The 20595-nt window shown below is 37.5% G+C and overlaps 1 protein-coding gene across 2 annotated transcripts in view; it reads right to left on the bottom strand.

The window, feature by feature from the left end:
• MCMBP (minichromosome maintenance complex binding protein) overlaps nucleotides 1–20595 on the bottom strand; it is a 67710-nt gene that overhangs the window by 25912 nt on the left and 21203 nt on the right. For both annotated transcript variants that reach the window (XM_082854756.1, XM_082854757.1), the window contains exons 2-7: nucleotides 20178–20263; nucleotides 19428–19568; nucleotides 19254–19295; nucleotides 9205–9306; nucleotides 3947–4091; nucleotides 973–1124 (exon numbers count right to left, since the gene is read on the bottom strand). In XM_082854756.1, the coding sequence (XP_082710882.1) occupies nucleotides 973–1124; nucleotides 3947–4091; nucleotides 9205–9306; nucleotides 19254–19295; nucleotides 19428–19568; nucleotides 20178–20263 (668 nt within the window). The remainder of the gene's footprint in view (nucleotides 1–972; nucleotides 1125–3946; nucleotides 4092–9204; nucleotides 9307–19253; nucleotides 19296–19427; nucleotides 19569–20177; nucleotides 20264–20595) is intronic.

Genomic DNA, 20595 nt, shown 5'->3' with positions numbered 1-20595 from the left:
TGAGAAATGGCTTTTGATAAGAAAAGGAAGAATGATGAAAATAAAGCAGATAGGGACTTCCCTGGTGGTCCAGTGGTTAAGAATCCGCCTTCCAATGCAGGGTACCCAGGTTCGATCCCTGGTGTGGGAACTAAGATCCCACATGTGGTGGGGCAACTATGCCCACGCTGCAACTACATAGCCTGCGCGTCTCAACTAGACAGAGGCCAGCGCACCGCGACAAAGATCCCACACAACTAAGACCCGACGCGGCCAATAAATAAATATTAAAAAATAAAGCAGATATTAGTAAGTTAGAAATGATATAGAAAGGAAATAGATATTAATTTAAAAGTTGTTCCACATCTATCTGAAATATCCACTTTTTGTAAACAATGCCGTGGTAGACAAAATAATGTCCCCCCACCACTCCGACCAATATCCACTTCTTAATCACTGGAATCCTTGAGTATGTTGTTACCTTACATGTAAAAGGAACTTGTATAAATTAAGGACCCTAAGATGGGGAGATTATTCTGGATTGCATGGGTGGGCTCAATTTAATCATACATGTCCTGAAAATTGGAGAATCTCTCCTACCTAAGGTCAGAGGGAGATGTGACTATGAAGAAATGGTCAGAGGGCTGCATTACTGCTGACTTGGAAGATGGAGGAAGGGGCCACAAGCCAAGGAATAATGGCAGCCTCCAAAAGCTGGAAAAGGCAAAAAAACAGACTCCCCCGCCTAAAGCCTCCAGAGAGGAACCAGTCCTGCTGTCACCTGAATTTTACCCTCAGTGAGATCCATGTTGGACTTCTGGCCTAAAGCCTGCAAAATGATAAAATTTGTTGTTTTAAGCCACTAAGTTTGTGGTGATTTGTTATAGCAGCAAGAGAAAACTTGCTAATACAAATGCTAAGAGATTTCTGTTTTAATTTCTGAGACACTTAACACATCTTTGTCAGCATCAGGTCTATGAAAGATTTTATTACCTTCACGAGGCATGCAGGACCCTTCTCTCCTGGCAGTGGAAAATTCAGATCAAAAGGAGAAGAGAGGTTTAGCGAGTTCAGCTGTTGTCCAGAAGAAGCTTCAGTTTCTAAACGTTTTGGTTCTCCACACCACTGAAGACCACCAACACTCCCTAAATTCAAAGGGACAGCATTGCACATCATCATTGCTAAGGCTTCCTGGAGATAAAGAACATTCCTAGACAGCCTTTTGAATTTGATAGAAATGATGCTTCTGAGCTTACAAACTTCAAGTTGTTACAGTTTTTAAGGAAATAACACATACTAGAAGCCCTCTGACCTATCAAGAGAACAAAGATTATTATGAAGATCTGAAAGTGTAATCACTTTCCACCTGCAATAAAATGGCAACAAATTCCCCCCCCCATCAAATCTCATGCAAGTAACTTTAAAGTTAATATTTAACATCGTTACTTGACATCTTTGACCCAAGGAGTACACGGGTCTACTGACAACAAAAACACCTTTGTAGAACATACTTCTTTCTACTTATTAAGTAGAATAAAACCATATAGCAATAAATTCATTTACCAAACATCTATTAATGTCCACTATGTACCAGGAATCAGACTAGTTGCTGGGGATACAAAAGATCATTTAAAGATAGCCTCGGGGGCTTCCCTGGTGGCACAGTGGTTGAGAGTCCGCCTGCCAATCCAGGGGACACAGGTTCGTGCCCCAGTCTGGGAAGATCCCACATGCCACGGAGCAGCTAGGCCTGTGAGTCATGGTCGCTGAGCCTGCACGTCCGGAGCCTGTGCTCCGCAACGGGAGAGGCCACAACAGTGAGAGGCCCTCATACAGCAAAGAAAAAAAAAAAAGATAGCCTCGGGCTTCCCTGGTGGCGCAGTGGTTGAGAGTCTGCCTGCCAATGCAGGGGACACGGGTTCGAGCCCTGGTCTGGGAGGATCCCACATGCCGCGGAGCAACTGGGCCCGTGAGCCACAACTACTGAGCCTGTGCATTTGGAGCCTGTGCTCCGCAACAAGAGAGGCCACAACGGTGAGAGGCCTGTGCACCGCGATGAAGAGTGACCCCCACTTGCCGCAACTAGAGAAAGCCCTCACACAGAAACAAAGACCCAACACAGCCAAAACTAAAATAAATAAATTAATTTTATAAAAATAAAAAAATAAAGATAGCCTCTACTCCTAAAGTAGTCACAGTTTAGGGCTGATAACTAGTTAGAATTAAAATATAGCTTCCCATACCACACAATATTGCTCAGCAATAAAAAGGAATAATCTATTGATATAAGCAACAACTTGAATGGATCTCAAGGGAATTTTGCTGAATGAAAAAAAGCCAATCTACAAAGTCTATATACTACATGATGCCATTTATGTAACATTCTTAAAATGACAAAATTATAGGGATGAAGAACAAATCAGTGGTTGCCAGGAAGAGGTAGAGAGGCAGGAGAGGTGGGTATGATTATAAAAGGGCAACATGAGAGATCCGGGTAATGAACTGTTCTGTATCCTGACTGTGGTAGTGGTCACATGAATCTACACATGTGATGAAAGTGCACAGAATTAAATACATACACATGCACAAAAATAACTGCATGTAAAAATGTGAATTCTGAATAAGGTCTATGGACTATATCAATATCCATTTCCTGGTTATGATATTCTACTATTAATTATGCAAGATGTTGACCCAGATGAAACTGGATCAAGTATATACAGGATCTGTCTTATGTTTTACAACTGCATGTGAATCTACACTTATCTCCAAAACAGCTTAAAATATATATACAGCCTGAAAGATTGCTTAGAAACCAATAAACAAGGTAAACTTTACATAAATAATGCACTCAAATGTATTCAAAAGCCCTGAAAAGTATGATATTCAAACAAAAGGGGCAAGAAATAGAAAGAAGCATCAATAGCTTAAATGATAAGAGAATTACCATGTGTCTTGGATTCTAATATGTTATTTATTGTTATGATACACCATTAATTTTAATAAACATTGGGGGGGGTGAGTGGAGAAAAAGAATACTATCACATTTGTATACATTTACTGTAAAACATTCCAATTTTAAAAACATTAAAATATGCCTTAGCACTAAAGAAATACGGTAATATGAACTTATAAAGTAGAATAATATATGATTAAATGAAATTCAGTAGTAAATCTTTGTTTACCACTGAGTGTTATATTTGCCCTCTCAACCCATCCTTCACATTCAAATTAACTAGACTAACTTGTTTTTACCTCCTCTGCCTTTAACTTGTCCTTGGATTAAAGATGCTAAAGAGAAATGACTGGACACAAAAGGAGAAATAAAGACAAACTTATCTACCTGCCATATGAAGGAATTCAGTGTTCATAATAAATGTGACTGGAGAAATCAATAATGATATATACCAATTTTGAAATTTTCTCATTCTCTTAGAAAATTTCAACTTTTGGTCTCCTTGTTTTAATCAGAATTGCATTTTAATTATTTTAAAGTTTAGGAGTAAGTAATCTAGTATACCACAATTTCACATTTTTCCTCCAATGTTTTCAGTCTTACTAATTAGAAGCATCACTATTCCAAAAAGAAAATAAGAAAGGATGTTTCAGATATAAATAAGTCATTTTTGGGGTAGAGTACTTCATATTACTTAAAAGCTGAGATAAATAAAATATGAAGAAAGATAAAAGACCTTTTCCAGCTACCCAAATTGAGACCCTTAACAACTCACAGTAGGGTAGCCACTTCTCACTAAGTGATGCCTAACTGCTCAATTATGAAGCACAGTCTGACCAAAGAGTAACTGTTCAAACTCTCAAAACTGTCTATAATTCTGATAAACCTCAAAGCAAAGTTGTCAAATCACTGCCAGCTCCTAAATCTAGAGCTACATTATACAATTAATTCTGAATATGAATCTACTGCAAGAGACCAGGAGTCTACCGAAAGCCCAATGGCACACACTACCTGCTTGCCTGGCACCCGTGTGCTGCTCTTTCTGTTTATTCGGCTGTAGGTCCATATCTTCATCATCTTCATAACTCCTCTTGTGACGACTGGGAGTGTAGGACGTTGAAGGGCTGACTCGAGCTTGGTTTGTATTAACATAGACGTTAAATGAAAGGTTAAGGAAAGATTTTCATGAACTGGGGAATATCGTAAGTTACCCTACCTAAGTGACTAATAAAAGACTATTACTTTGGAGAGAAGAGACATGGGAACATATGTATATGTATAACTGATTCACTTTGTTATAAAGCAGAAACTAACACGCCATTGTAAAGCAATTATACTCCAATAAAGATGTAAAAAAAAAAAAAGACTTATTTTGGCAGTTTGGTTAAAATAAAAATGTATTTTTAAAAGAAGGCTGATGTATACAATAAATACGCTATACGGATATATTGTATAGCAGCAGTCCCCAACCTTTTTAGCACCAGGGACCAACTTCATGGAAGACAATTTTTCCCGGACGTGTGTGTGTGTGTGTGTGTGTGTGTGTGTGTGTGTGTGTGTGTGTGTGTGTGTGTGTGTGTGTGTGTGTGTGTGTATGGGGGGGGATGGTTCAGGCGGTAATGAGAGCGGTGGGGAGCGGCAAAATGAAGCTTCCCTCACTCGGCCGCCGCTCACCTCCTGCTGTGCAGCCCAGTTCCTAACAGGCCACGGCCCAGGGGCTGGGGACCCCTGTTGTATAACACAGGGAATACAGCCAACATTTTATAATAAATATGGAGTATTATCTATCAAAATTTTGAATCATTATGTTGTACACCTGAAATTAAAACATTATTGTAAATCAACGACACCTCAATTTTTTAAAAAACCCAGAATAACAAAAATTTCTTTTCAATAAAAGAAGGCTGAACTTCCAGTTTGGGTCATAAGAATTAACAGCTCAAACTTATGCCCCCTACCTTGCTGTAAAGAACTGTAAAACTGATCTCCCAAGGCAACAGAAATAAAAGCAAAAATTAAAAAATGGGACCTAATCAAACTTATAAGCTTTCACACAGAAAAGGAACCATAAATAAAATGAAAAGACAACCTATAGACTGGGAGAAAATATTTGCAAAAGATGAGACCTACAAGGGCTTAATTTCCAAAATATACAAACAGCTCATATAACTCAATAAGAAAAAAACAAACAACCCAATCAAAAAATGGGCAGAAGATCTAAACAAACACTTCTCCAAAGACGGAATATAGAAGGCCAACAGGCACATGAAAGATGCTCAACACTGCTATTTATTAGAGAAATGCAAATCAAAACTACAATGAGGTATAATCACTTCACACTGGTGAGAATGGCCATCATCAAAAAGTCTACAAATAGTGCTTGCTTCGGCAGCACATATACTAAAAAAGTCTACAAATAATAAATGCTGGAGTGTGGAGAAAAGGGAACCCTCCTACACTGTTGGTGGGAATGTAAATTGGTGCAGCCCCTATGGAAAACAGAATGGAGGCTCCTTAAAAAACTAAAAATAGAACTACCATATGACCCAGCAATCTCACTCCTGGGCATATATACAGAAAAGACAAAACTCTAATTTGAAAAGGTACATGCATCCCAATGTTCAAAGCAGCACTAGTTACAATAGCCAAGACATGGAAGCAACCTAAATGTCCATCAACAGATGAATGGATAAAGATGTAGCGTGTATACACACACACACACACACACACACACACACACACACACACACGGATATTACTCAGCCATAAAAAAGAATGAAATAATGCCATCTGCAGCAACATGGATGGACCAAGAGATTATCATCAAGTGAAGTAAGTCAGTCAGAGAAAGACAAATATTATATGATATCATTTATATGTGAGATATAAAGAAATAGTACAAATGAACTTATTTATAAAATAGAAACAGACTCACAGACATAGAAAACAAACTCCTGGTTACCAAAGGTGAAGGGTAGGGGCTGGGCGGGGGAGGGATAAATTGGGAGTATGGGACTGACAGATGCACACTACCATATATAAAATAGATAAACGACAAGAATTTACTGCTTAGCACAGGGAAATATATTCAATGCCTTGAAATAAACTATAATGGAAAACAAACTTTAAAAAAGAATACATATATATATATATGTATAACTGAATCACTTTGTTGTATACCTGAAACACAATATTGTAAATCAACTATACTTCAATTAAAAAAACAAAAAACCTGTAAAGCTGAACAAAAGGCATGAAGCAACTGTTTTCAGTCTTTGGACAACAAAGAACATAAGGTTATGATCCTTGAATGAGAAGAAACACCACAGGTAAACTCCACATTCTCCCCAGCTCTCTCAGGGGCATTTTCCAAATTGCAGCTAAGGGAAGTGGAGGTTCTGCTCTTGCTGGTAGAGAAAACAGAGCACATAGCTCAAGGCTACTGAAGCAACTGGAATTTGCAGAACAGTTAGAGAGCAAAGAGCTTCAAATAGAGCCCTAGGAGAGAACAGCTGCTGCTTGGTTGGGAGCTTAGCAGAGCTTCTGGAAGTTACACAATACTAGAACTGGACCCTGCTGAGAATCACAAGCAGTTAGGTGAGACCCGGAAATAGCACATCTCGCAAGTAAGGACTACATCCTACATTGTAAGTGCCACTCATACCTACCTTAACAAATCCCAAAACCAAGCCTTGGCAAGATCAAAGTGATGCACTTAAATTACCTGCCTGCCAGAACAAAATTCAACACTCTTGAAGACAGAACTTTCAACAGTGTTGTACATCAGCATAACTAATCATAACACATGATTAATTATGTGAAGAAGCAGGAAAGTATGGCCTATAAGCAGAATTAAAAACAGTATCAACAGGAAAAAAAAAAAAACCCAGAGACAACCTGGATATTGGAATTAGCAGACAAGGGCATTAAAAAGCAATTCCAAAATTTACAATTTTAAAAGAAAAGATGAGGACTATCATCAGAAAAATGGAAACAAAGAAAAAGAACCAAATGAAAAAATCTAGAACTAAAACATAAAATGGAAAACAAAAAACCTCAATCACCTGAGAACAATAATAATTAGTCTACAATCATGTGATCTGAGCCCCAGAAAATGAGAAAAAGATGAGACTGGGACAGAAAAATATTTGAAGAAATAATGGCTGAAATCTTCTGAAAATATCAACCCACAGATCTAAAAGCTCAATAAAACCCAAGCAAGATAAACACAAAAAACCCAGACATGGGCACATCATAGTCAAGCTGCTGAAAACCACAGAGAATATTAGAAGCAGCCAGAGGAAAACTAAAGACCCATTACATACACGTGACAATGATAAAAATGATAGCTATCCTTTTATAAAAAAACAATGGAGGCCAGAAGACAATGGAACAATATCATTAAAGTGTTGAAGATGGGAGATACCTGTCAATCAAGCATTCTATAACCACTGGGAGAAAAAAAAGCGTTCTACAACCTCCGAAAATATCCTTCAAAAATAAAGGTGAGGGACCTCCCTAGCAGTCCAGTGGTTAAGACTCCATACTCCCAATGCAGGGGGCACATAGATCCCTGATCAGGGAACTAAGATCCGGCATGCTGCACAATGCAGCACCACGACACACACACACACACACACACACACACACACACACACACACACACATACCCCAAGGGGTGAAATAAAGACATTTTCAGTTAAAAAAAAGCTGAGAAAATTTATTACCAATGGATCAGTACTTAAAAAAAAGGGCTCAGTGAAATGATTCCAGACAAAGACAAAAAGAGCTAGAAATGATCAATATTTATGCAACATAAAAGACGTAATTTTCCCCCTTATTTCTAAATTTATGTAGGAGACAACTGTTTAAAAGATGAACAGAAGTATATTGTAGTGAGGCTCAAGGATCAAAGAAGAAATCACAAAGGAAATTAGAAAATATTTTGAACTGAATGAGAGTAAAAACAAGTCAAAATTTGTGGGATCCAACTAAAGCAGTGATTAGAGAGTATTTTATGGCCTTAAATGCTAATATTAGAAAAGGAAGATATGAAATGATCTGCACACTAACCTTAAGGTTTAAAAAAAAATTAAAACCATTACTAAAAACAAAGGAAATAAGAGCAAACATCAATGAAATAGAAAACAAAAAATTAAAGTAAAAAGTTGATTCTCTGACAAACCCCTAGCAATACTAATCAAGGATAAAAGAGAAAAATAAATTAACATTTTGGAAATGAAAGGAGATCACTGTTAGATATGCCTTAGACATTAAAAGGAAAATAAGGAATTACTATGAAAGTTTTATGTCAATAAATTTAAGAACTGTGATTCAATGATTGTGAAACATTCCTTGAGAGATACACAACTTTATCACAACCGACACAAAGTATCTGTTAAAAAACTGATTTAGTAAGTTAAAATCTCACCAAAAAAATGCCTGGCCTCAAACTGGAAACAACCCAAATGTTCATCAATTGGATATTATATAAACAAATACCATCAGCAATAAAAAGGAATGAACTATGGATACACATGGATGAATCTCAAATGCATTATGCTGAATAAAAGATATCAGACACAAAAGACTATATGTTACATGATTCCATTTGTATGACATTCAACAATAGGTAAAATTAAGCTATAGTGAAATAAATCAGAGCAGTCATGGGGAGGAGGTGGTGACGGGAAAAAGGCACAAAATTCTTTACTTCCATGGGTGTGCACATTACAGGTGTATGCATTTATCCAAACCACTTAAGTATACCTTTAAAATCTGTGCATTTCAGTATGTGAACAATGCCTAAACAAATTAGTAACTAAAAAAAATAAAAATGAGAATGAGATGTCTCCACAATCTCTCAAAAGAACAAACATATTGTTTTCCCTTAATAAAATTAGAATGAGTTCTAATTTAAAACCAGTTTTTTTACTTAATGATTGTGCAACTCTCTTTTTCAGTCCCTTTAAATCCACCTCAATCTTTTAAACAGTTTTTCACTAGCAGAATGCACCATAATTTTATCATTTCTCAGTGATGAATACTGAAGGCTGTTTTATAGATTTTCTTGTTTAGGACAAAGGAAACACATTTTATAAAAATAAAGCCAAGCTCTATAAATGAAGAATAATTTTCTTTTCCAGCTACCTTCACTGAGGTAAAAAGACTAAGTTTAAAAAAAAAATCAAAATGTGAATTGTGCTCTCTTCAATTAAGAAAATAATCAGTAACCATTCAACACATAAGAAGGTTCAGATAAAGGATATTTCTTTTACCCATGTGGATTCTCCAGGCACTGGAACACAATAGAAAGTCTGTCGTTCCAAAGTGGTAGTTCGTGGAGAGTTTAAATCAACTTCTTGCTGAGGCTGTGATATATACAAAATTTTGTTTTATTTAAAAAAATTTATTACAAAAACTTTAAAAATTAGCAACCATATTTCCATGTTATTTATAAAATCACAGTAAATACTTTCATATTAAGAGTTAATTAACAAGCAACTACTAAATCCAAACTATCATTTTTGAAAAGAAAACAGACATAAAATCATTTCAAATGCAATAATCAATACAGTACCTTCCTTCAAATCCAAATATACAGCACCCTAGGTTAAAAAATTAAATCCCTTTGAATATTAATCAGAGTGAGGCCTCCCGGAGGTCCTCATTTCAGCACCAACACCAGCTCTATCCAACTGTCTGCAAACTCCAGTGATGGACGTCTCAGGCCAAACAACCAGTAAGACAAGAATACAGCACCACCCATCAAAAAGAGAAAAAGAAAAGAAAAGAAAAGAAAGAAACAACAAAAAACTATGTTACAGACGAAGGAGCAAGGTAAAAACCTAAAGACCAAATAAATGAAGATGAAATAGGCAACCTACCTGAAAAAGAATTCAGACCTATGATAGTAAAGATTATCCAAAATCTTGGAAACAGAATGGAGAAAATACAAGAAACATTTAACAAGGATCTAGAAGAAATGAAGAGCAAACAAACAGTGATGAACAACATAATTACTGAAATTAAAAATACTCTAGAAGGAATCAATAGCACAATAACTGAGGCAGAAGAACAAATAAGTGAGCTGGAAGATAAAATGGTGGAAATAACTGCCAGAGAGCAGAATAAAGAAAAAAGAATGAAAAGAATTGAGGACAAGGGATTCCCTGGTGGTGCAGTGGTTGAGAGTCCACCTGCCGATGCAGGGGACACAGGATGCAGGGGACACGGGTTCGTGCCCCGGTCCGGGAGGATCCCGCATGCCACGGGGCGGCTGGGCCCGTGAGCCATGGCCACTGGGCCTGCGCGTCCGGAGCCTGTGCTCCGCAACGGGAGGAGCCACAGCAGTGAAAGCAAAAAAAAAAAAAGAATTGAGGACAATCTCAGAGACCTCTGGGACAACATTAAACACACCAACATTCAAATTATAGGGGTCCCAGAAGAAGAGAAAAAGAAAGGGGCTGAGAAAATATTTGAAGAGATTACAGTCGAAAACTTCCCTAACATGGGAAAGGAAATAGTCAATCAAGTCCAGGAAGCACAGAGAGTACCAAACAGGATAAACCCAAAGAGACACACCAAGACACATATTAATGAAACTATCAAAAATTAAACACAAAGAAAAAATATTAAAAGCAGCAAAGGAAAAGCAACAAATAACATACAAGGGAATCCCCATAATGTTAACAGCTGGTTTTTCAGCAGAAACTCTGCAAACCAGAAAGGAGTGACAGGACATATTTAAAGTGATTAAAGGGAAAACCCTACAACCAAGATTACTCAACCCAGCAAGGATCTCATTCAGATTCGATGGAGAAATTAAAACGTTTACAGATAAGCAAACATTAAGAGAATTCAGCACCACCAAAGCAGCTTTATGACAAATGCTAAAGGAACCTCTCCAGGCAGGAAACACAAGAGAAGGAAAAGACATGCAAAAACAAACCCAAGGAACAGGATAGAAAGCCCAGAGATAGATAAACGCATACACATACTGTCATCTTATTTTTGATAAAGGAGGCAAGAATATACAATGGAGAAAAGACAACCTCTTCAATAAGTGGTGCTGGGAAAACTGAACAGCTACATGTAAAAGAATGAAATTAGGGGCTTCCCTGGTGGCGCAGTGGTTGAGAGTCTGCCTGCTGATGCAGAGGACACAGGTTCGTGCCCCAGTCCGGGAAGATCCCACATGCTGCAGAGTGGCTAGGCCCGTGAGCCATGGCTGCTGAGCCTGCGCGTCCGGAGCCTGTGCTCCGCAACGGGAGAGGCCACAACAGTGAGAGGCCCGTGTACTCCCCCCCAAAAAAAGAAGAATGAAATCAGAACACTCCCTAACACCATACACAAAAATAAACTCAAAATGGATTAAAGACCTAAATGTAAGGCCAGACACTATCAAACTCTTAGAGGAAACCACAGGCAGAACATTCTATGACATAAATCACAGCAAGATCCTTTTTGACCCACCTCCTAGAAAAATGGAAATAAAACCAAAAATAAACAAATGGGACCTAATGAAACTTAAAAGCTTTTGCACAGCAAAGGAAACCATAAACAAGATGAAAAGACAACCCTCAGAACGGGAGAAAATATTTGCAAAAGAAGCAACTGACAAACGATTAATCTCCAAAATTTATAAGCAGCTCATGCAGCTCAATATCAAAAAACAAACAACCCAATCTAAAAATGGGCAGAAGGCCTAAACAGGCATTTCTCCAAAGAAGACATACAGATGGCCTAGAGGCACATGAAAAGATGCTCAACATCACTAATTATTAGAGAAATGCAAATCAAAACTACAATGAGGTATCACCTCACATCCATCAGAATGGCCATCATCAAAAAATCTACAAACAATAAATGCTGGAGAGGGTGTGGAGAAAAGAGAACCCTCCTTGCACTGTTGGTGGGAATGTAAATTGATACAGCCATTATGGAGAACAGTATGGAGGTTCCTTAAAAAACTAAAAATAGAACTACCATACGACTCAGCAATCCCACTACTGGGCATATACCGAGAAAACCATAATTCAAAAAGAGCCACGGACCACAATGTTCACTGCAGCACTATTTACAATAGCCAGGACGTGGAAGCAACCTAAATGTCAATCGACAGATGAATGTATAAAGAAGATGTGGCACATACATACAATGGAATATTACTCAGCCATAAAAAGAAACGAAATTGAGTTATTTGTAGTGAGGTGGATGGACCTAGAGTCTGTCCTACAGAGTGAAGTAAGTCAGAAAGAGAAAAAAAAATACCATATGCTAACACATATATACGGAATCTAAAAAAAAAAAAAACCCAAAATGGTCATGAAGAACCTAGGGACAGGACGGGAATAAAAACACAGACCTACTAGAAAATGTACTTGAGGATGTGGAGAGGGAGAAGGGTAAGATGGGACAAAGTGAGAGAGTGGCATGGACATGTATACACTACCAAATATCAAACAGATAGCTAATGGGAAGCAGCCACATAGCACAGGGGAGATCAGCTTGGTGCTTTGTGACCACCTAGAGGGGTGGGATAGGGAGGGTGGGAGGGAGGGAGACGCAAGAGGGAAGAGATATGGGGATATATGCATAGCTGATTCACTTTGTTATAAAGCAGAAACTAACACACCTCTGTAAAGCCACTATATTCCAATAAAGATGTTTAAAAAACACCCAAAACAATTAAGAAAATGGTAATAGGACCATAAATAGCAATAATTACCTTAAATGTAAATGGATTAAATGCTCCAACAAAAAGAAACAGACTGGCTGAATGGATACCAAAACAAGACCCGTACATATGCTGTCTACAACGGACCCACTTCAGACCTAGGGACACATACAGACTGAAAGTGACGGGATGGAAAAAGATATTCCATGCAAATGGAAATCAAAAGAAAGCTGGAGTAGCAATCCTCATATCAGACAAAATAGACTTTAAAACAAAGACTATTACAAGAGACAAAGAAGGACACTACATAATGATCAAGGGATCAATCCAAGATGATATAACAATTATAAATATATATGCACCCAACATAGGAGCACCTCAATACATAAGACAAATGCTAACAGCCATAAAAGGGGAAATCGACAGTAACACAAAAATAGTAGGGGGACTTTAACACCCCACTTTCACCAATGGACAGATCATCCAAAATGAAAATAAATTAAGGAAATGCAAGCTTTAAATGACACATTAAACAAGATGGACTTAATTGATATTTATAGGACAGTCCAGCCAAAAACAACAGAATACACTTTCTTCTCAAGTGCTCATGGAACATTCTCCAGGACAGACCATATTTTGGGTCACAAATCAAGCCTTAGTAAATTTAAGAAAATTGAAATCGTATTAAGTATCTTTTCTGACCACAACACTATGAGACTAGATATTACAGGAAAAAAAAACTAAAAAATACAAACACATGGAGGCTAAACAATATGCTACTAAATAACCAAGAGATCACTGAGGAAATCAAAGAGGAAATCAAAAACTACCTAGAAACAAATGACAATGAAAACACAACAACCCAAAAGCTATGGGATGCAGCAAAAGCAGTTCTACGAGGGAAGTTTATAGCAACACAATCCTAACTCAAGAAACAAGAAAAATCTCAAGTAAACAACCTAATCTTACACCTAAAACAATTAGAGAAAGAAGAACAAAAAAATCCCAAAGTTAGCAAAAGGAAAGAAATCATAAAGATCAGTTCAGAAATAAATGAAAAAGAAATGAAGGAAACAATAGCAATGATCAATAAAACTAAAAGCTGGTTCTTTGAGAAGATAAACAAAATGGATAAACCATTAGCCAGACTCATCAAGAAAAAAAGGGAGAAGACTCAAATCAACAGAATTAGAAATGAAAAAGGAGAAGTAACAACTGACACTGCAGAAATATAAAGGATCATGAGAGATTACTACAAGCAACTATATGCCAATAAAATGGACAACCTGGAAGAAATGGACACATTCTTAGAAAAGCACAACCTTCTGAGACTGAAGCAGGAAGAAATAGAAAATATAAACAGACTAATCACAAGCACTGAAATTGAGACTGTGATTAAAAATCTTCCAACAGGGCTTCCCTGGTGGCACAGTGGTTGAGAGTACACCTGCCGATGCAGGGGACACGGGTTCATGCCCCAGTCCGGGAAGATCCCACATGCCCCGGAGCGGCTAGACCCGTGAGCCATGGCCGCTGAGCCTGCACGTCCAGAGCCTGTGCTCCGCAAGAGGAGGCCACAACAGTGAGAGGCCCGCGTACCGCAAAAAAAAAAAAAAAAAAATCTTCCAAACAAAAGCCCAGGACCAGATGTCTTCACAGGCGAATTCTATCAAACTTTTAGAGAAAAGCTAACACCTATCCTTCTCAAACTCTTCCAAAATACAGCAATGGGAGGAACACTCCCAAACTCATTCTATGAGGCCACCATCACCCTGATACCAAAACCAGACAAAGATGTCAAAGAAAAAGAAAACTACAGGCCAATATCTCTGATGAACACAGATGCAAAAATACTCAACAAAATACTAGCAAACAGAATCCGACAGCACATTAAGAGGATCATACACCATGATCAAGTGGGGTTTATCCCAGGAATGCAAGGATTCTTCAATATATGCAAATCAATCAATATGATACACCATATTAACAAACTGAAGGGTAAAAAACCATATGATAATCTCAATAGATGCAGAAAAGGCTTTTGACAAAATTCAACACCCATTTATGATAAAAACTCTCCAGAAAGTGGGCATAGAGGGAACCTACCTCAACATAGTAAAGGCCATATATGACAAACCCACAGGCAACATCGTTCTCAATGGTGAAAAACTGAAACCATTTCCTCTAAGATCAGGAACAAGACAAGGTCGCCCACTCTCACCACTATTATTCAATATAGTTTTGGAAGTTTTAGCCACAGCAATCAGAGAAGAAAAAGAAATAGAAGGAATCCAAATCAGAAAAGAAGAAGTAAAGCTGTCACTGTTTGCAGATAACATGATACTATACACAGAGAATCCTAAAGATGTTACCAGAAAAATACCAGAGCTAATCAAAAAATCAGGTAGAGTAGCAGGACACAAAATAAATGCACAGAAATCTCTTGCATTCCTATACACTAATGATGAAAAATCCAAAAGAGAAATTAAGGAAACAATCTCATTTACCACTGCAACAAAAAGAATAAAATACCTAGGAATAAACCTACCTAAGGCGACAAAAGACCTGTATGCAGAAAACTATAAGACACTGATGAAAGAAATTAAAGATGATACAAACAGATGGAGAGATATACCATGTTCTTGGATTGGAAGAATCAACATTGTGAAAATGACTATACTACCCAAAGCAATCTACACATTCAATGCAATCCCTATCAAACTACCAATGGCATTTTTCACAGAACTTAGAACAAAACATCGCACAATTTGTATGGAAACACAAAAGACCCCAAACAGCCAAAGCAATCTTGAGAAAAACGGAGCTGGAGAAATCAGGCTCCAGGACTTCAGACTATACTACAAAGCTACAGTAATCAAGGGTTTCCCTGGTGGTGCACAGGTTAAGAATCCGCCTGCCAATGCAGGGGATATGGGTTCGGGCCTTGGTCTGGGAAGATCCCACATGCCACAGAGCAACTAAGCCCGTGCGCCACAACTACCGAGCCTGCGCTCTAGAGCTCCTGAGACACAACTACTGAAGCCCGCATGCCTAGAACCTGTGATACACAACAAGAGAAGCCACCACAATAAGAACCCCATGCACCACAACGAAGAGTAGCCCCTGCTAGCTGCAACTAGAGAAAGCCCGCGCACAGCAGCGAAGACCCAACACAGCCAGAAATAAAATAAATAAAATAAATAAATTTAAGAAAAAAAAGCTAAAGTAATCAAGACAGTATGGTACTGGCACAAAAACAGAAATATAGTTCAATGGAACAGGATAGAAAGCCCAGAGATAAACCCATGCGCACACAGTCACCTTATCTTTGATAAAGGAGGCAAGAGTATACAATGGAGAAAAGATTGCCTCTTCGATAAGTGGTGCTCGGAAAACTGGACAGCTACATGTAAAAGAATGGAATTAGAACACTTCCTAACACCATACATAAAAATAAACTCAAAATGAATTAAAGACCTAAATGTAAGGCCAAACACTATAAAACTCTTAGAGGAAAACATGGGCAGAACACAGACATAAATCCCAGCAAGATCCTTTTTGACCCACCTTCTAGAGAAATGGAAATAAAAACAAAAATAAACAATTGGGACCTAATGAAACTTAAAAGCTTTTGCACAGTGAAGGAAACCATAAACAAGATGAAAAGACAACCCTCAGAATGGAAGCAAATATCTGCAAACAAAGCAATGGGCAAAGGATTAAACTCCAAAATATACACAAACAGCTCATGCAGCTCAATATGAAAAAAACAAACAACCCAATCCAAAAATGGGCAGAAGGCCTGAACAGACATTTCTCCAAAGAAGATATACAGATGGCCAGCAAACACATGAGAAGACGCTCAACATCACTAATCATTAGAAAAATGCAAATCAAAACTACAGTGAGGTATCATCTCACACCGGCTAGAATGGCCATCATCAAAAAATCTACAAACAATAAATGCTGGAGAGGCTGTGGAGAAAAGGGAACCCTCTTGCACTGTTGCTGGGAATGTAAATTGATACAACCACTGTGGAGAACAGTAGGGAGGTTCCTTAGGAAACTAAAAATAGAACTACCATATGACCCAGCAATCCTACTACTGGGCATATACCCTGAGAAAACCATAATTCAAAAAGAGTCATGTACCACAATGTTCATTGCAGCTCTATTTACAATAGCCAGGACATGGAAGCAACCTAAGTGTCCATCGACAGATGAATGGATAAAGAAGATGTGGCACATATATACAATGGAATATTACTCAGCCATAAAAAGAAACGAAATTGAGTTATTTGTAGTGAGGTGGATGGACCTAGAGTCTGTCCTACAGAGTGAAGTAAGTCAGAAAGAGAAAAACAAACAAATACCGTATGCTAACATATATATATGGAATCTAAAAAAACAAAAAAAAGTTTCTGATGAACCTAGGGGCAGGACAGGAATAAAGACACAGACGTAGAGAATGGACTTGAGGACACGGGGAGGGGGAAGGGTAAGCTGGGACGAAGTGAGAGTGTAACACTGACATATATACACTACCAAATGTAAAGTAGGTAGCTAGCGGGAAGCAGTTGCATAGCACAGGGCGATCAGCTTGGTGCTTTGCCACCACCTAGAGGGGTGGGATAAGGAGGGTGGGAGGGAGGCTCAAGAGGGAGGAGATATGGGGATATACGTATGCATATAGCTGATTCACTTTTTTATACAGCAGAAGCTAACATAACATTGTAAAGCAATTATACTCCAATAAAGATGTTAAAGGAAAAATGAAAAAAAATTAACTCCCTTTAAATAAACATGTTATTTTATTAAATTTTTTCAAAGACAGTGCTCATGGTAATCCCACTGTCTCTCTCATAAAAAGCTATCAGAATTAGCCCATTAAATAGGAATTTAGTGAAATACTCATAACGAGGTAGCTCTAAGATGAGATTTAAAAGTCAGATTATTATTCCTTAGAAAAGGCATATTCTCTATTTCAAATATACTTAGAGATAAGAGGCAGAGAGGACCCAAGATGTAATATTGAAAAAATTATTTCAACAAACACATATTACTTTTAGAGTACCAAAAAAAAAACCCTTAAAAGTAAGTAAAATCTATATATATTTTTTAAGAGAAAAAGAAAGAAAGAAAGGAAACAAAGAAAGAATCCCAGAGATATCAATTGAGCCTGAGATAATATATATAAGCTAAGTTTTTTCTGTGTATTTCTTTCCAGGGCCAAAGTTCCCTTTTCCTGGTATGGTGCTTTTACTTATGACTCTTTAGCAACGTAGTACAAAATAAAAACTCTTTGCCTTTGGGAGTGTCACAGAGAGACAGTCTCACCTATTTCATTTTCCCATTTCCAGGGGCTGAGATTGTTGAGCTATAGAGACACTGCATTATTGTGTACTAGGAAAAAAAATGTGTATTAATTTATTAGCCTAATATGGCTTAGGGCCCCTCAAACAAGGGATGCAGGAAACCTAAAGTTGATTCATTAGACTTGCACAATGGTGCATGCTATGGGGCACCCTAAAGGAAAAAGACATGGGAGAGCTGGAGGCCATCATGTGTAAGATTAAACGAATCCATCATTCGTGACTCCGTTACTCTAAATAAGTATAGGAAGTTATCATTTTTTCTTTATAGCAACCTTTCAAATTAGGGCTCTTCTTCCATACAGATCAGCCCGCTGGGCTAAAACATTTATTCAACAGAAACAATTTATACTGTGAATTAACAGGCTGGGTTTAGGGTTTATATATTAACCTCTTGAGGTTTGGGTAAGCAGGAGTCAGACTCCCAGAATGTAAAAAGCCCTAAATAACCTGATTAAACTAAGATTCTGGACTGCAAAGCAGAAATCTAATAGATCCAGAATGGAGGTAACTACTGAGGCTCACCTTTCTACTGGGGTCGTGCCTCAGCACCTGCCTGGTCAATCCCCACCTGTGATACTTGTTTTCTTTCTAACAATTGAAAATTACCACCTGTGTTTCAATAGTACCACATGAAAAACACACAAAAAGCAAAATATGAGATATTTTTAGTTAATATATTTTGAGCTGCTGATAATCTTCTTCTACTATAAAACCAGAAATAAGTTTTAAACTTTCCCCAGTCACAATGCCAGGCATGTTGAACAGGTGTCTGAATGAAATTAAGTTTAATTCTGCATGTTGTTCTTCTACTATCAGAAAAGCAATACCAAAGAAAATGCAGATATACTGTGGTTCCTCTAATTGCTTTTCTAGTAAGTTTCTATCTCAAAACTACCCCTTTTACAACTATAATTATATCCAGGATTCTGTCTTCTTCCCTTTCCCATTACTGATATGTAAGAGAGTTTCTATTACTTCCTTTTATCAAAGAAAGCTTAAGTTTACTTTTTTCCTCCCAGGAAAAGAGGGCAGGATTTAATCAAATTTAATTAAGCACGTGTAAAGCCCTAAATTAATCTTCTTTCATTTTTCTTCTACTTTTCATTTTAAAAGAACTTATCATAACCTGTAACTTTAAAAAGCAGGTATATAGGTATTAGGAAAAGAAAGGAATTAATTTTTTCATTTACAATATTCCACCTTCTAAGAGATTTTTAGATTAAAAAAAAAATCATATCAGTGAATATATTTTAAGTATACATACCCCACACTCTGCTACATCTCTATATTTTCCAAAATGAAGAACCTATGACCCAAAGCAAAAAAAATAACAGTATTATATCAATCTATCAGAATCAAAATTACCATAAACAACACAAGGACAAAATTAATACTACTAATTGTAAACAGTAAGTTTCATGAATAAAGCAATACATACACGTGCTTTTGTGTTTCGGTTAACGGTTTCATAAACTCCCATGTAAAATTCAGGGTCAAACATATCCTGAATCATGCAACGGAACTTGACAAAACTGTTAGGTTTCAAATAATGAAGGGGAACTTCATTCAATGATGGTACCTTTAACAAAAACGAACAATCAAGTCAAAATATTCTGTGTATAAAACATTAAGCACATATACATAGACATATATATCCAGACTCAAACCGCAATTCCCACACACACACACACAAAATCAAGGGAGCCAAATGATCCCAATGGTTAATATAACACAATTGCTAAAAAAAAGTACTTCCTGTGTTCTCGCAAGTTTGTATGATGACATTTGACTATAACGTAAAAGGATGCTTTTCCTTCATAACACTTTCCAATTAGCAGAAAGGCATTTGCTTTGTTGAGCTCTTCTCTTAAAACTCGTACATGTCAACTCTTTTAAAATGAAGGTAATAAAACAAAAGATAATCGAATCTCTCACAACTACCCATTTTTTTCATGGTCAATTACTGCCACCTAGAGGCGCCAATATAGAAGCACTTATTTGCTTGAATTTAAGTTTAAGTTGCAAAAGAGACCAAAAACCTTTTAATACATATGCACTTAAAGCACAGGGCAGTGAACATTAATTTATATATATTTAAACTGTATGTGGATTACTGCTCTACTGTGAGAAACTGCAAGTCTGCCCAACCCTCGCCACCCCCCTCCCCCCCCAATAGCAATGAGCTCACCCATTTAGGAGCATTATTTTCCTTCAGCTTTTCCTTAAAATACTCAATTACTTTCTTCTCCCAGCCAGGATTAACTCCATTTTGAGCTGAAAGAAAAATATACTGTTTAAAGCTGAAGGTACAATCTATAATAATAGACAATGTTCACACATTAGTTTAGTGTGCACCTTATTGGAGGCACTGAACAAGACACCAGAAGCTGCCCTGTTGGGGGTTTGGATATTACAAACAGGGCGAGGCTGACCCCCTGCAGGCTCTCAGGAGCTAACAATCTCCTGAGGACACCCACAGAATGAGATACGAGGCTCCCCAGACAAAGCAGAACAGGAACCATCATTTGAAAAGCAGACTGATCTTTGAAAACATTTTTATACAGATTTAAAAAAACTTTTACAATTACCCTGAAATGAAGAGCAGA

Source organism: Leucopleurus acutus, assembly GCF_964270905.1.
Source record: "Leucopleurus acutus genome assembly, chromosome: 14".
NCBI lineage: Eukaryota > Metazoa > Chordata > Mammalia > Artiodactyla > Delphinidae > Leucopleurus > Leucopleurus acutus.
The sequence above is the reverse complement of the archived record's forward strand: the minus strand, read 5'-3'. Positions and strand labels throughout refer to the sequence as shown.